The 14,566-nt window shown below is 40.6% G+C and overlaps 1 protein-coding gene across 5 annotated transcripts in view; it reads left to right on the forward strand.

Annotated features, from left to right (window-relative positions):
• Positions 1-14,566, forward strand: part of UXS1 (UDP-glucuronate decarboxylase 1) — an 89,641-nt gene that overhangs the window by 27,073 nt on the left and 48,002 nt on the right. For 3 of the 5 annotated variants that reach the window (XM_029937068.1, XM_029937070.1, XM_029937071.1), the window contains 2 exons: positions 827-870; positions 5,875-5,935. In XM_029937068.1, the coding sequence (XP_029792928.1) occupies positions 827-870; positions 5,875-5,935 (105 nt within the window). Of the gene's footprint in view, positions 1-826; positions 871-3,735; positions 3,874-5,874; positions 5,936-14,566 lie in introns of those variants that run through there. The other 2 variants (XM_029937073.1, XM_029937072.1) reach the window with 2 other exon arrangements.

The raw sequence follows: 14,566 nt of genomic DNA on the forward strand, positions 1-14,566 counted from the left end.
TTCAAGTAACCTTCCAGAATTTCTTAGAGAGAGGGAAGTGAGTACCTTCACCAAGGATGGAAGCAAGCGTCAGAGCAGATCCTGAAAGGAAAACCGGCCCAACTCAGATGCTGGGACTCGGGGAACACAGAGGGCGTCCACAGGCACGGATGGGGGAAGTCACACTCCTGCCTCCGTGAAAGCTAGCAGCTCTGGTTGATTTATACACCTTCTATTTAAAAATAATTGCTTATGCTTTTAGTCCAATAGTTGTAGATATAGGTATGCTAGTGTGACATGTGCTGTGGGAAGGGATGGAAAGTCCCTCATTTTGAGTTTGAAGCCAGATGTCACAGTCCTTGGGAGGCCGTTAGATTGCTCTTGTCCTTCTGTTCCAGCACCTGATCTTAAAACACAGCACTGTGGGTCAACTCAACAGCCATTCATTCATGTGCTGAGCAGATGACGTGGAGATTATGTGCGGAAACAAGAGGTTAAGCCTTGTGGGCAACATTTAGGGGATTCTTTAGTTTCTAAAAAGAAATGGGTGGTATTGATCTGTTCTTGTGAGAGTTCAACCACTTTGCTCATAAGTAAGGAAGGTAAAATGTTAATTTTCTCAGAGAGACTTAAGTGTCTCTGGAATAAGAGTTCAACATGCAGTTTATCATCTCGATTCTTAACTTGTGATTCAAATGGTCTAATTTAATTTCAGACTGAAAGTGGATGATAGAAGAAATTAAACTCCATTTTGTATTACATCATGCCTGTGTGGAACGTCAGAGAGGGTGGAAGTGGTGGAGAACTGTCTTTGCTTCAGAAGTGATTTTGGCTATTTTTGTTTTAGATTGTTGAACCTCTAAGAGAGAAAATCAGAGATTTGGAAAAAAGGTATGTGCACTTTTTTTTTAAGGAAAATCCTATTTACTGACTTTAGAAGGTCAGCATCTGATACAAGTTCATCTCACTTCTGTAATTCTTTTTTTTTTCAACTGTGTAATTCTGTAATATGAGAAATATTAGGTGCTTTTAACACAAGAACTTTTCTGTGAGAAGGTGGATGTTTACTGTAGAACTTGATGCAGTGTTTTTAAACCTTTACTTTATTTTGCTTTTTACAAACTATTTCTGATGAAAAGTTGTGGATTCTCTCTAGGAAAAAAATTATTTATTTCGGTAAAGTTACTGTTTCAGGAATCTTCCTGAAGCTCAACCACACCGGTCGTACACTGAAAGCCCTTCTCTGTTATCCCCTGTCAGTTTAGTTTCTACAAACCCTGGTAACTAAACAAATATCCACGTAAGTGTTTTGGTATCAGTTTTTAATCCCAATTTGAATATAATACTCAAATATTGCAAACATTAGAAGAAGACAGGATCTAGGTATGTTGAAATCTTCCTTTTCCAAACCCTGTGAATTTCACAGTTCCTGGAAAATTCATGGCATACAAGTTGAGGCTAAGCCTTGCCTTCTTTTAAGTTATGCAACACAATCAGGTGGTTTCTAGCATGTACCGATTAGTCTGAGGGAGTTCCAAAAGCAAGGGAAAAAAGCTGGAGGGTCTAAAACCCAGTACTGTATGTAAGTACCATAAGAAATTAGGGGTCACTTATTTGCTTGTCCCCATACGTTAGGAAGGTTCCAGAATTGAGTCCAGCTGAAGTGGTGGGGAGAGAAGAACTGTATAATATATGGGAACTTATTTGATTCAGATTCCAGAGCAAGTTGCTCCTTACCCTATTGTGCCCACATTCCCTCTCTTTCTAACACATTGAAGCTCCAGGCACTGGAACTTCTCCCTTGAGTTTACCTGGAAAACTGCATCCAGAGTAACAGTTGGGTTTTTAGAGGTTTAAAAAAGGAAAATGAAAACATTGACATTACTGTTTTTCCTTATCTTGGTGTGAGTTTGGATGATGTACATCAGTATTGTATGATTCTCTATCAAGACCAGATTCATAAAAGAAGAAATGGTGTTTGCGAGAAATGATTACAGAGAAATAAGAGTGAAGAGTCATCAAACTAAATATGTTCATTCACTTTCTTCTTTGTCCTCAATTGATAGTTTATATGCAGTCAGACAAACTATCAATTTCAACTCCTGCTGGACTAAAAGTTGTTATTTTTAACATGTTGAGCTAGTCATATAAAGTTTTTATTTGTCCTTTAAATTTTTCTTGCTGTGATTTGGGCTGAAATTATGCTGCTTGTAACATTCCGCCTTCAATAAGATTGGCATAATTTGAGAGATTTTAATTGAAACTTAAAAAAATTGCATATGGTAAGAAATAACCAATCAGGTTTTATGTTGCCCCCCCCCCAAAGCCTACCAGTGATTATTTTCTTTAGAGAATAATACTTATTTATGAAAAGTGAATCAATTGTATAACACTTCCGTAAGGCAATGACTTACACACAAGATCTCTTGAAATAGAATTTTATGGTTCCTTTTGATACTTTTGTGACATTCTTGGTGTTTTTTAAATAGGAAAGAGAAGGATGAGTATGAATACAGTCTTGAAGAATGTACCAGTAACTCATTCTTTTCAAGCTGTGAGGGCTCCCTTTAAGACAGGTGCTGAGGTGTAGCTCTTGGCGCTTGGGGCTGCCTTCCTAGTCACTCGTCCTGAACTGGTCTGTTCTCCAGGTTGGTGAGCCAGTCAGGCCACAGATGAGCCCGAGTCGTTGTGTGTATTAGAAAGTCAAGTGTGGACAGGACTTTGTGGTAGAAATCGATGGAGCTCTGTCGGGTTTTATTTTTCTTGACTGATTGGTGTGATAAGAATGATCAAACACCCATCTTGATGTGAGCAAGATAAGAATGTAACTGAACTACAGTGTCTTGATGTGTTTCTCACTTGGGGGCACAGTGACCCCCAGGATATTTAAGGATATTTTTGAAAGGTAAAGATTATATTCATACAAGGGAAGAAATGGGGACAGTGCCCTTTGCGAAGCCTGTGTAAGGGGGTTGTATGAATTTTTTTTCTTTACTACACCCCCTCCCCCATTTCTTAAGAGTTTGATTGCCTGCCATTTGTTTAATTTCATTTCCATATCTTTAAGTCAGGATGAGATTTAAATTCTAAGTCAAAGCACTTCTTACTATTGCTACTTTCATGAACAGGAGGGTTAGAGTTGGAATGGCATAAAATAATTACCAAAGGGTTAATTGTCGGGGGTAAGAAAAGGTCCATTATTCAATTTCTGCTACATTCTGTCTCCCTTGCTTGCTTGTTTCTCTCATACTCAGAAATGCCGACTGCAGGCTTCATGTGGGCAGGCCTTGGCCCTCTATCTTGTTTGCTTCTGTATCCTCAGTGTGTGGCACAGAATAGGTGCTCATTAAAAAGTTGCCAAATAAATGAACATATGGATGAGCCAATATGCTGCTACAAAGGGTTTTAACCTACTTCAGGCCTTTAAAGAAGCCCGTGCCTCTTCCTTGCCCACTTTGCCCAGTGCTTGTGCAGCAGGCGAAGCCTGAGTGATGTGCTGAAGGAGTGGCCCAGCTAGCACCACATCAGAGCCACCTCACACTGTCTCCTCAGAGTTACCCGAAGTCACCTCAAGCTGTGACCTCAAAGTTACCAGGCAGTCAGCTTGCACTTTTACCTCAAAGTTACGTGCAGTCACCTCATGCAGTCACCTCATTGTTACCACACAGTCACCTCACAAGACCACCTCAGAGTCACCACTCAGTCTCCTCATGCAGTCCCATAGCTCTGTCCTCTGTGACTGCAGGAAGACAAACAGTATATAGTGCAGACTGAGGAGGACCCTGAAGGAGTTTTCCCCCTGATCTTACTTCTGGCTTTGTGTGCCTGGCTTCTAAAAGGAAGAAATGAGGGTTATAAGAGAGTTTTTCCAGCACTTTAATAACTTGATCATAGGTATGAAATCTGAAACGTGGTTGCTACATATTGAAGAAAAACAAAGCAAGAAGCCCAGCCAATGTTTTCTTTTTTTCTCTTATTTATTAAAAAAAATTTTTTTGTAGTTTATTTATTTTTGAGACAGAGACCGAGTAGGGGAGGGGTAGAGAGAGAGAGAGGGAGACACAGAATCCGAAGCAGGCTCCAGGCTCTGAGCTGTCAGCACAGAGCCTGATGTGGTTCTTGAACCCATGAACCATGAGATCATGACCTGAGCTGAAGTCGAACACTTAACCGACTGAGCCACCCAGGAGCCTCTGTGTTTTTGTTTTTGTTTTTTTTAAGTTTTAGCACACAGTGTTTGAAGTAGGTTTATCAGTCTGTACTCCCTTGTGTCAGGCAGTTAATGTTTTTGCTTCAGTTTTATTTAAGTATATTTTCTGTAAGAACTATTTACTGTTTTCTTTCTAGTACAAATGGGCAATAATACTGGGCAGGTAGGGAGAGGGTCGGACTGGAAAGAGACATTGCAGATGCGCCACGTGGCTGGCTGCAGAATTTGGGAGTGAGGCCAAAGTGGTGGATGTGGGGCGGTCAGAGAAGAGAGGGGAGGTGGGGCCCATGTGAGGGGTGTAGCCATTGCTCTGGTCTGCGTGGCCACTCGCCAGCTGACTGGCCAGCTGACTGACGGAGGAAGTATTTGGAATGACAAGAAGCGGCACTTTGCAGACAAGACACCGGTCTGGCTCCCTGAAGACTGCCCGTGTCTGGCTGGCGGAACTTGCCTGTTTCACGGCTGCTGTGAAAACACTCGCTCAGCCGTCACCATGGCGGCCTGCGGTAAGGGGCGCCCCTGCCAGGGCAGCCCTCGCAGGGAGGTGCCGGGGCCACCCCTTGTCTGAGCAGGAAGCCCCGAAGTGCGCGGAGCTCTGAGGCTCTTGCTCTGGGTCCCAGAACTAGTCAGGGAGAAACCCAAGACTCTGACCTGTTCCCTCAGATGCTCCCACCTGCTTGCTTCTGGTTCTGTAGTCTGCAAGGGGAACTTGACCTTTTGAGAATCTGGAAGCTTTTAATAGGGGAATTCATCTGCATCATAAAAGAATGCCCTCCGGCCCCAAGCCCCAATTTAAGCATTTTTCCACTCTTCCAAGAGATGAAACACACTTGCTTCAAGGTCTTCTGTCTAATGACCTGTCATTTTCTGTTCAGTTCAGTGACCATTAAGGAAATGCATCCTATATCCCAGCCGGGGATGTGGAGGGCATGAGACATTGCCCCTGGCACCTCTCCAATTAAAATAATGACTGTAAAGTTGATTTCTCTGAATATATTTAAAAGCACTTCAAGAATGGATATTTCAAATCTGCATTTACCAACTCTCATTTGATGTTTTATCTGTCACTTGTGCTGCTCTGCTCCCAAAACATCAGTGTGAGTTGGCAACCATGGAACTTTTACCAGGGGCAAGAGGCATTGGAAGCGTAAAATGAGACTTACGATGGGTTCAGAGTGGACTGTTGGAGACAGAAAGTGCTGATGCCCAGTCATCTTGTCCAGGGGCGCTGGTGTAGAAGGGGATGTTACAACTGTGAAATTGGCCAGAATAAGGGAACAGGTTTAGTTTTTTCATTTCTTACCCTTGCAGGGCACAGTCTCCTGCTTTGGATCTGACTTCACGCAGCTGCTGTCTTTCTTCCAGATCCCCATGCAGCAGTGTGGGAATGCTGCCACCTCCCTTACTTTGTGTTTAGCTCTGGCTCCTCATAGCCTGTACAGTGGTGATTGTTCCCTTCTCCAGCACGGACTCTAGATCCTCAGCTTGACTCTGCACAAGGAGCAGCTTGCGTATTTCTTGAATTTGAATGAGCCAGGAGCTGCTGGGTTCCTGATGCCTCATTGGAATGGATAGAAGGGGCTGACAGTAATAATTCCACAATCCAGCCTTTGTTTTGTTTTTTTGTAGTAGAGAAAATCCTCACAGGAGATGTTTGACTTTTCTAATCTCTTCATGTTCTACAGCTTCACCCAGAAATACCCGCCGGTAAAATTTTTATCAGAAAAGGACCGTAAAAGAATTTTGGTAAGTTTGCACATCTGATTAATATTTGTAATATCCAGACACTTGCTTTTTTAAAAAATGTTTATTTATTTTGAAAGAGAGAGAGAGAGGGAGGGAGGGGAAGAGAGAGCAAGGGAGAGAGAGAATCCCAAGCAGGCTCCATGCTGTCAGCACAGAGTCTGACACGGGGCTCAGTCTCATGAACCGTGAGGTCATGACCTGAGTTGAAATCAAGAGTTAGATACTTAACTGAGCCACCCAGGTGCCCCAAGAAACTTGCTTTTTAAATAGAGGTATAATTCCCATACCGTAGGTCATCTGTACAGAATATACCTTTTACTGGTTTATAGTGTGTTCACAAAGTCACAACAGCATTACATTGTAATTCTAGAATGTTTTCATTGCTTCAGAAAGAAGCCCCACAGCCATTGCTGGCCATCCTCCTCCCAGCTTCTGGCAACCGCTAAAACTGCTTTCTGTCTCTACAGATTTACTTGTTTCCTGTGAATGAAATGACAGAATAGATGGTCTTTAGTATCTGATTTCTTAGAGTAATGTTTCTAAGGTTCAGCCATGCTGCAGCACAAATTAGTACTTCATTCCTTTCTGTGTCTGGATAATATTCCATATTATGGGTGTACCACATTTTGTTTATCCATTTATCAATTGATGGACATTTGGGGTTTTTCTGCTTTGAGGCCATGGTGAATGATGCTGCTATGATCTAAAGGTGTATTTAAGTTTTAGTGAAGACATAGCTTTTCGGTTTTCTTGGGTATATACCTAGTGCCACTGACTAATGAGACTAATCATGTCCCATTGAATTGTCAAAAATCAACTGACCCTAGTGAAATATTTATTTCTGAACTCTTAGTTCTGTTCCATTGATCCTGTCTTTCCATAGGCCAGTACCACTGTCTTGGTTACTGTATGTTTATACTAAGTTTTGAAATTGGGAAGTGTGAGTTCCCCCCACTTTGTCTTCTTTTTTAAGGTCGTTTGACTATTCTGGATCCCTTATAGTTCCTGGTGAAATTTAGGATTAACTCATCAGTTTCTTCAAAGAAGCCACCTGAGATTTTGGTACAGACCACAATCAATCTATAGCTGACTTTGGGCATTGCTATCTTAACAATATTGTCTTCTGATCCTTGAGAATGGTGGGAGTGCTTTCTGTTTATTCAACTCTTCATTAATTTCTTTTAACATTCTTTTTGTAGTTTTCAGAATATAAGTTTTACACTTATGTTAAATGCATTCTGAATGAAATGAAGTGTTGTATACTTTCTGATGTTAGCATAAGTGGAATTGTTTTTTAGTTCCATTTTTCTACTTTGTTTTGCAAGTAAATAGAAATACAGTAGTAGATTTTTGTAGTTTCTTATATCCTGCAACTTTGCTGGAATCATTGAGTTCTAATAGTTTCAGGTAGATGCTTGAGGATTTTTTAATATATTGTAAAAGATCATACCATTTGCAGTTATAGGTGGTTTAACTTCTGCTTTATCAGTATGAATACTTTTTGTTTCACTCTCTTGCCTAATTGGCTTGGCTAGAATTCCTAATACAGTGTCGAATAGAAGTGGGAAGAGCAGACATCCTTGTCTTATTTTTCATCTTAGGGGAAAGTTTTGTCTTTCACCATTAAATATGATGTTAGCCAAGGGCTTGTCATAGATGCTTTTATTAAGTTGACCAAATTCCCTTCTGCCCCTAGTCTGTTCATTTTGCAATCAATTGTGCATATCTGGGATAAATCTCAATTGGTTAATGTATGGTCCTTCAAAAAAATTTTTTTTTGAAGTTTATTATTTTTAAGAGACTGAGAGAGACAAACTGTGATTTGGGGAAAGGCAAAGAGAGAGGGAGACACAGAATCCGAAGCAGGTTCCAGGCTCTGAGCTGTTAGCACAGAGCCTGATGCAGGACTCGAACCCATGAACCGTGAGATATGACCTGAGCTAAAGTCGGTCACTTAACTGACTGAGCCACACAGGTGCCCCTGTATGATCCTTTTTTATATATTGGTGGATTTCATTTACTAGCATTTTGTTGAGGATTTTTATGCTGGTATTTTCCTTTTTTATGATGTCTTTAGCTGGTTTTGGTATTAGGGAATACTGACCTCCTAGGATATAAGTAGGGAAATGTTCCGTCTTCTGTTTTTTGAGATGCATTTGTGAATATTTGGTATTAATTCTCATTGAAGTCTTTGGTGAAATTCACCATTGAAGTTATTTGGGCTTAAGCTTTTCTGTTAATTTTTTTTACATTGTTAATTCAATCTCTTGCTATAGATCTATTCAGATTTTCCATTTCTTCTTTGGTAGTTTATATCTCTAAAGAAATTTCATTGCGTTAGCTGACCTACCTTAAGTTTTGGTGTGATGTTTCTTCATTGTCATCCATTTCAAAATATTTTCTAATTTTCCTTGTAACTTATTCTTTGATCCCTTAGTTATGTAGGAGTGTGCTCTTTAAATTCTGCTTTCTTATGCATTTCTCAGGTTTCTTTGTTTTAGAGATCTAATTTCATTCCATTATAGTCAGAGAACTTACTTTGTGTGATTCAAATCCTTTCCTTTTAATTTTCCTTTTAAATTTATGGAGCCTTGTTTTATGGCCTAGATATGGTCTGTCCTGGATAATAGGTCAAGTACTCTTTTTTTTTTTTTTAGTTTTTATTTTCAAATAATCTCTACACCCAGCATGGGGTCAAACTCACAATCCTGAGATGGAGAGTTGTACGCTTCACCCTCTGAACCAGCCAGGCACCCGTCAGTACTCTTAAAAGGGCTGCGGTTGATTGGTCTACAGACGAAGATGTCTGTTAGGTCTGGCTGGTTTTCAGTGGTTTTCAAATCTTTTATTTCCTTGCTAATCTTCTGCATAGCTCTGTCTGTTATTGGGAGGGAGGTATTGATGCCTCCAATTATTGTTGTTAAAATCTCTATTTCTTCCTTTAATTTTTTCAACTTTGGCTTTGTATATTCTAGGTTTTTGTTGTTAGGTGTATAAATGTTTATAATTATTACATTCACTTGATGGATTTTATCATTACAAAATGCCCCTCTGTATCTCTTAACATTTTTTGTTTTGAAATTTATTTTGTCTGATACCATCAAAGCCACTCCAGCTTTCTTATTATTTTTCTATGCTGTATTTTATATCTTTTTACATTCAACACATTGTATCTTCGAGTCTTCAGTGTATTCCCTCAAGACTTTATACAGTTGGATCCTGTTTTGTTTTGTTTTTCTCCCATTTGGCAATCTCTGCCTTTCAGGTGTTTGCTTAACACACACACACATTTAATGTTATTACTGATGAGGTTGGATTTATAACGCATTTTATTTTGTGTTTCTGTATGCCTCATACCTTTGTTTCTCTCGTTTTCCATTCTTTTCTTGTGCATTAAGTAAATGTTTTCCTATATGTAATTTGAATCCTTTATTTTTTACTATATTTTAAAAATTCATTGTTACTATTCTAGTGCTTACCATGTACATCTTAACTTATGATACTCTACTTCAGATTCACACTGAATTCCACTGATGTAGACCTGCCTTTGCCCCTTCTTGTGATATTATTTCTATCCATTTTTATGTATTCAGTTCATGTTACAAACCCCATAATATGTTGTTACAATTATTTTATACTTACATAATTTTATATCTTTTAAATAAGCTGAGTGGATAAAGGAGAGTAAAGATATATTTACAGAATTTGTTATATTAACATTTTAATCACCTTATAGGATTTCCTTCAATTGTTCCCGTGGGTTTGAGTAAATTTTTGGTGTCGTTACCTTACTACAATACAACTTTGCTCCCACCTCCCCTCTTCATTCTGTTGTCAAATATATTTCTGTATTTCACAGGGCAGATAATACAGTAATATACATATTATTTTATACAGTTGTTTTGCTGTGGTGGTAAAATATACAAAAACAGTTTTTCATTTTCACCATTTTTTTTTGAGAGAGCAAAAAAGTGTGCTTGCAAGTGAGGGTGGAGCATAGAGAGAGGGAGAGAGAGAATCTTAAGCAGACTCCACAACTAGAATGGAGCCTGTTACGGGGCTCGGTCCCATGGCCCTGGGATCATGACCCAAGCTGAAATCGAGAGTCGGATGCTTTAACCTACTGAGCCACCCAAATGCCCCACATTTTGGCCATTTAAAAATTTTTTTATGTCTTTTTATTTATTTTTTGAGAGACAGAGAGAGAGAGAGACAGTACAAGCAGGGGAGGGTCAGAGAGAGAGAGGGAGACACAGAATCTGAAGCAGGCTCCAGGCTCTGAGCTGTCAGCACAGAGCCCGACGGCGCGGGGCTGGAACCCACGAACTGTGAGATCATGACCTGAGCCAAAGCCGGATGCTTAATCGACTGAGACACCCAGGCGCCCCTAGCCATTTTCAATATATAGTTCTGTGGCTTTAAGTACATTGACATTGTTATACTATATAGTTTAGCCTTTAAATCAATTAAGAGTGGAAAGGAAAAAGTGCAATTACATTGTCTTTTATAATTACCTAATTACTTGTTCCTCCCCCTTTTGTTTCCTCTGTGGGAAATGCTCTCTGGGGTCATTTGCTTTCAGCCTGAAGAACATCCTTTAGTATTTCTTGTCTGGCAGGGCTGCTAACAATGAATACTCTCAGATTTTGTTTATTTTTGTTTTTTTATTTTTAGAAGTTCCAGTTATACATAAAATTCTTGCAGGCAATTTTCTTTCTGCACTTTGACTATGTCAGTTACCCCACTGCTTCCTCCATTATTTGTGATAGAGAGTTAGCTGTTAATCAGGTTGGAGTTTCCTTGTACTTGAATCCTTTTCTTTGTCTCCTGTTTACTTTCCAAGGCCTGCTGTCACCATTACGAGCTCAGTAGCTTAAAACAAGAGAAATTGAATCTTTTCCAGTACTGGAAGCTAGCATTCTGATGTCAGGGTATTGGCAGGCCCTTGCTCTTTCTGAAGTTTCTAGGAGAAAATCTTTTATGCCTTTCTCTTAGCTTCTGGTGTTGCTACTAGTCTTGATTCCTTGACTTGTAGATGCATCTCCCGAATCTTGGACTCCGTCATCACATGGTGCGCTCTCCGTGTCTCATACTGGATTCAGGGTTTACTCTGCTTCAGTAAGATCTTATCTCAACTGATTACATCTGCGATCACCCTATTTCCTAATAAGGTCATGTGCTGAGATTCCAAGAAGGATATAACTTTTCTACAAAAGTATTTTAACCCAAAACAACTGCTTCTAAAACACGGTCTCTGGTTTTCAGCATTTTTACTGTGATTTGATTATATGCTTTGTGTTTGCATTTCTCCTACTTTGAGTTTGCTGAACTTCTTGAATGTGTAGATTCATGTGTTTCATGAGTTTGGAGAACTTTTCAGCCATTGTTTCTTCAACTAATTTTTCTGTTCCTCCCTTTTTCCTTTCTGGTGCTCCCATTATGTACCTGTTGGTGAGTTTATTGGTGTCTCATACTCTGGTCTATTCACTTGCTTTTCGTTTTTCTCTCTGCTCTTCAGGATGCATAAACACTCTCGACTTATCTTCAGGTTTGCCGATTCTTTCTTCTGCAAGATGTAATCAGTTGTTGAATCTCTACAGTGAATTTTTCTATATTTGTCATCCCCAAGTTCCCATTTGTTCCTATTTTATAATTTTTCTCTTTTTAGTCTCTGTTTACTTCTTGAAGCATGGTTTCCTCCCATTCTGCGAACTTATTTACAACAGGTGATTTGAGCCTGCACACAGGTGGGCCTGGTTGTGTTCCTTGTGTCCAAGTCATGCATTCCTGTTTCTTTGCCAGCCTCAACACTGTCTGTAGAAAACTGGGTGACTTAGGTTGTTATTGTAGCAACTCGGGATACTGCTCTCCCCTCTCCCTAGGTCCTATTTCATTTTTGCCTGTTTATTTGTCTGTTGAGCCTCTCAGCTGGTGTCTTTCAGTGATGTGTATTCCCTGGGATGTGAAGCTGTCACGGCCGCTGCCCAGGGGCACCTTGGGGATGGACATGGTCACCCGGGGACGGCAGTGGTTGTAGCAGGGCTCTCATTGACCATCTTTTAGCTTGATTTTTCTGTTAAGCTATCTGCCTTGTGCTGTATCACACCAACTTTGAGGCTCTAGTAATTGCTAGTTGAGCAAATTATGCTTTAATCAGTGCTTTGCATTATAAGTTGCTCCTCAGTCTGATCCAGTTAAATTCTGGCCCCTTTGCAGAGGTAGATTTTGAGGCCACTTGTTAAGGTTTGTTCTCACCCCGAGAGGGCTCTTAGCTGTGTCTGTTTCCCTGGTTCTCTCTGCTGAACTGGCTAGCCTGTGCTCAAGCTTGTTCTTCCTGGGAGCTACCAGGCTCCTTTCTGTTGCTTACCCCTTAAAAATCTCCACTCAATGTGTTTGAGATCACCTTCATGCTTGAACTTTCCCACTTTTCTCTTTTCTAAGTTTATACCACTCCAGGGAGCTTTGGAGTTCTGTGTTTTTAGTCACTGCCTCTGTCCCCAGGGGAAACTCTCTGAGCCACTGCTGTGAAGCTGGAGGAGGGAGTGGCATTCCTGCTTACAGGCAGGGGGCTGGCAGGAGCAGTGCCCCTGGTCTTCTTGCCTTGCCTCTTTGGGCGTGGAATATACTCCTTGATTGAGCTGGGGCAGAGGTGACCACAGTCCCATTATTCATTTATTCACCACCTGCCATGGCTGGGGTAGAGCTTCTGCCATGGTAGTGGGAGCTGGGAGAGGATGGTCTTAACCACTTGGCTCATACCTCAGGAATTTAGCCTGTGCAGCTCACAGCTGGAGGGAACCAGAGATGCCTGAGGCCTACTCTTCCTGGTGAGATACCAGGATCTTTTGACTGGAAGCTCTATTGTTTTGGCCACACCTAACACTCACCCACTCTGAACGTTGGGCTTTGAACAGTGGAAGGAGGGAGTGGTCCATGGCTTGGGTGTCACAGATTCTTACTGAATTTTTTAGATTTTCTTGAATAAGTGTTTCTTCATTTGCTGTATACCCTTAGGACAGTTTCCAAAGACTTTATTAGCTGGTTAGGTTTTTGAATTCTCCCTAGTTGTGGTTTTGCTGGGGGACACGGGTCCATTGAGCACCTCACAGTGTCGTTCTGTAGGAAATGCTTTATCTATGACCTTGACATGTAAGTGGTTGGTATACAAGGTTTTCTGCCCTTTTACCTGTTATCTAGGCTATAGAACTACTTCTCCCAAACACCCAAGTCAAACTCTTAAATCGTTGTTAAACTACCTATACCACAGAATTGCCTTTTCTCTGGAAGTTATAGAAGACCTCGTGCCTTTTTAGATGGTTTACATAAATCCCACCCTGAGCAGACTCTGAAGTCTGTTGTACTTGTACACCCATCTTTTTGGGTTATATAAAAAATGTTTAGGCATTTAGGCATGAATTGAGAAATACATCCCTGTCTTCAGCACCAGCGAAAAGTTAATTCTTCTGATCTTTCTGCTACCACATGTCAGAGCGATGAGAATAGTTATACCATACACTAAAATGTGAACACTACACAGTCTTGGAAGGGTTATCATTACTTCTACGTAGGATGATCTTCCTGTCAATGCCGAGTATTACTGAATTTATTTCACCTTACATGTAACCACAGTAAATGGACTGAGTGTGCCTCACTCATCTGCTGGCTCATAGGTTAAGGCACATTTCAGAGTCATCTGGTGCCACATTGTTGCTAAAACCAAAAGCCTTTTCGGTGATACTTGAAACCTTAGCAAAGAAGAGGTTGTTCAGAAAAGCATTCTTCTCACTGACTTCCTGAGCAGCATGAGTTTGAATGCTGCCCTTGAACTGGACCACAGTTCGCTGCCTGTGAGCTCCCGCAAGAGCAGTACCAGCTGTTGAGATGAGCTCATAACTGCAGAGTCGCACCAACCTGCGTGGGTCCCGTCAGTGTCAGCATATGAGGCCTCCTAGCCTTCCTTCCCACTGTCCTCTTCGGTTAGCTCCTTGTTATTCAGAGGGCCTGCCTAGGCTTGGCAGTTAGTTTTCCTGAGGAAGCTTGTAAGTGATAGGCTTCTGCCGGTTTTGTTTCTGTTTGAAATGGCTTGCCCGATGGGCTGAAATTGATTAGGGAGAGCCCCTGTATAACCAGTCAGCCATGTTACATAAATCTTCAAGTATTTTCTATAAAAAGGAATTATTCAAGAAAAACAGTTCAGATGCATTTTAAGCAAGGCTAAGGTGCTTCCAGCAATTTTATGTCACCACTAAAACTAGTGAAATGGAGGCAATTGTGTATAATTTAGTACACCGCTTTTCTCCTAGCTGAGTTGTTGCTGGGTTATTTTGGGTGCAGTGATAAAGTTAGCATGCTACAGAATGTCTTAGTTTAAGAGACATTTGCATATAGATACAGAGTTACATTAAAAGAGGTTAAATTTCTTTTTAAAAAGATGTAATTTTTCTGATTTATGAACTGCAGGAGGCTTGGGGAAAATGCAATGAAATGAAGGCAAATTTAAATGAATTTTCACCCCTTAAGTTAAGCACCAATAGTGAGCTATATTTGGAATTTAATTATCTTTCCCCCAAATTCTCTTTTCAAATCACTGTTCAGGTATACAGGTGAAATGTAGGGGTGCTGAAGATAAAA

This window comes from Suricata suricatta, chromosome 4, assembly GCF_006229205.1.
Source record: "Suricata suricatta isolate VVHF042 chromosome 4, meerkat_22Aug2017_6uvM2_HiC, whole genome shotgun sequence".
Taxonomy (NCBI): Eukaryota; Metazoa; Chordata; class Mammalia; order Carnivora; family Herpestidae; genus Suricata; species Suricata suricatta.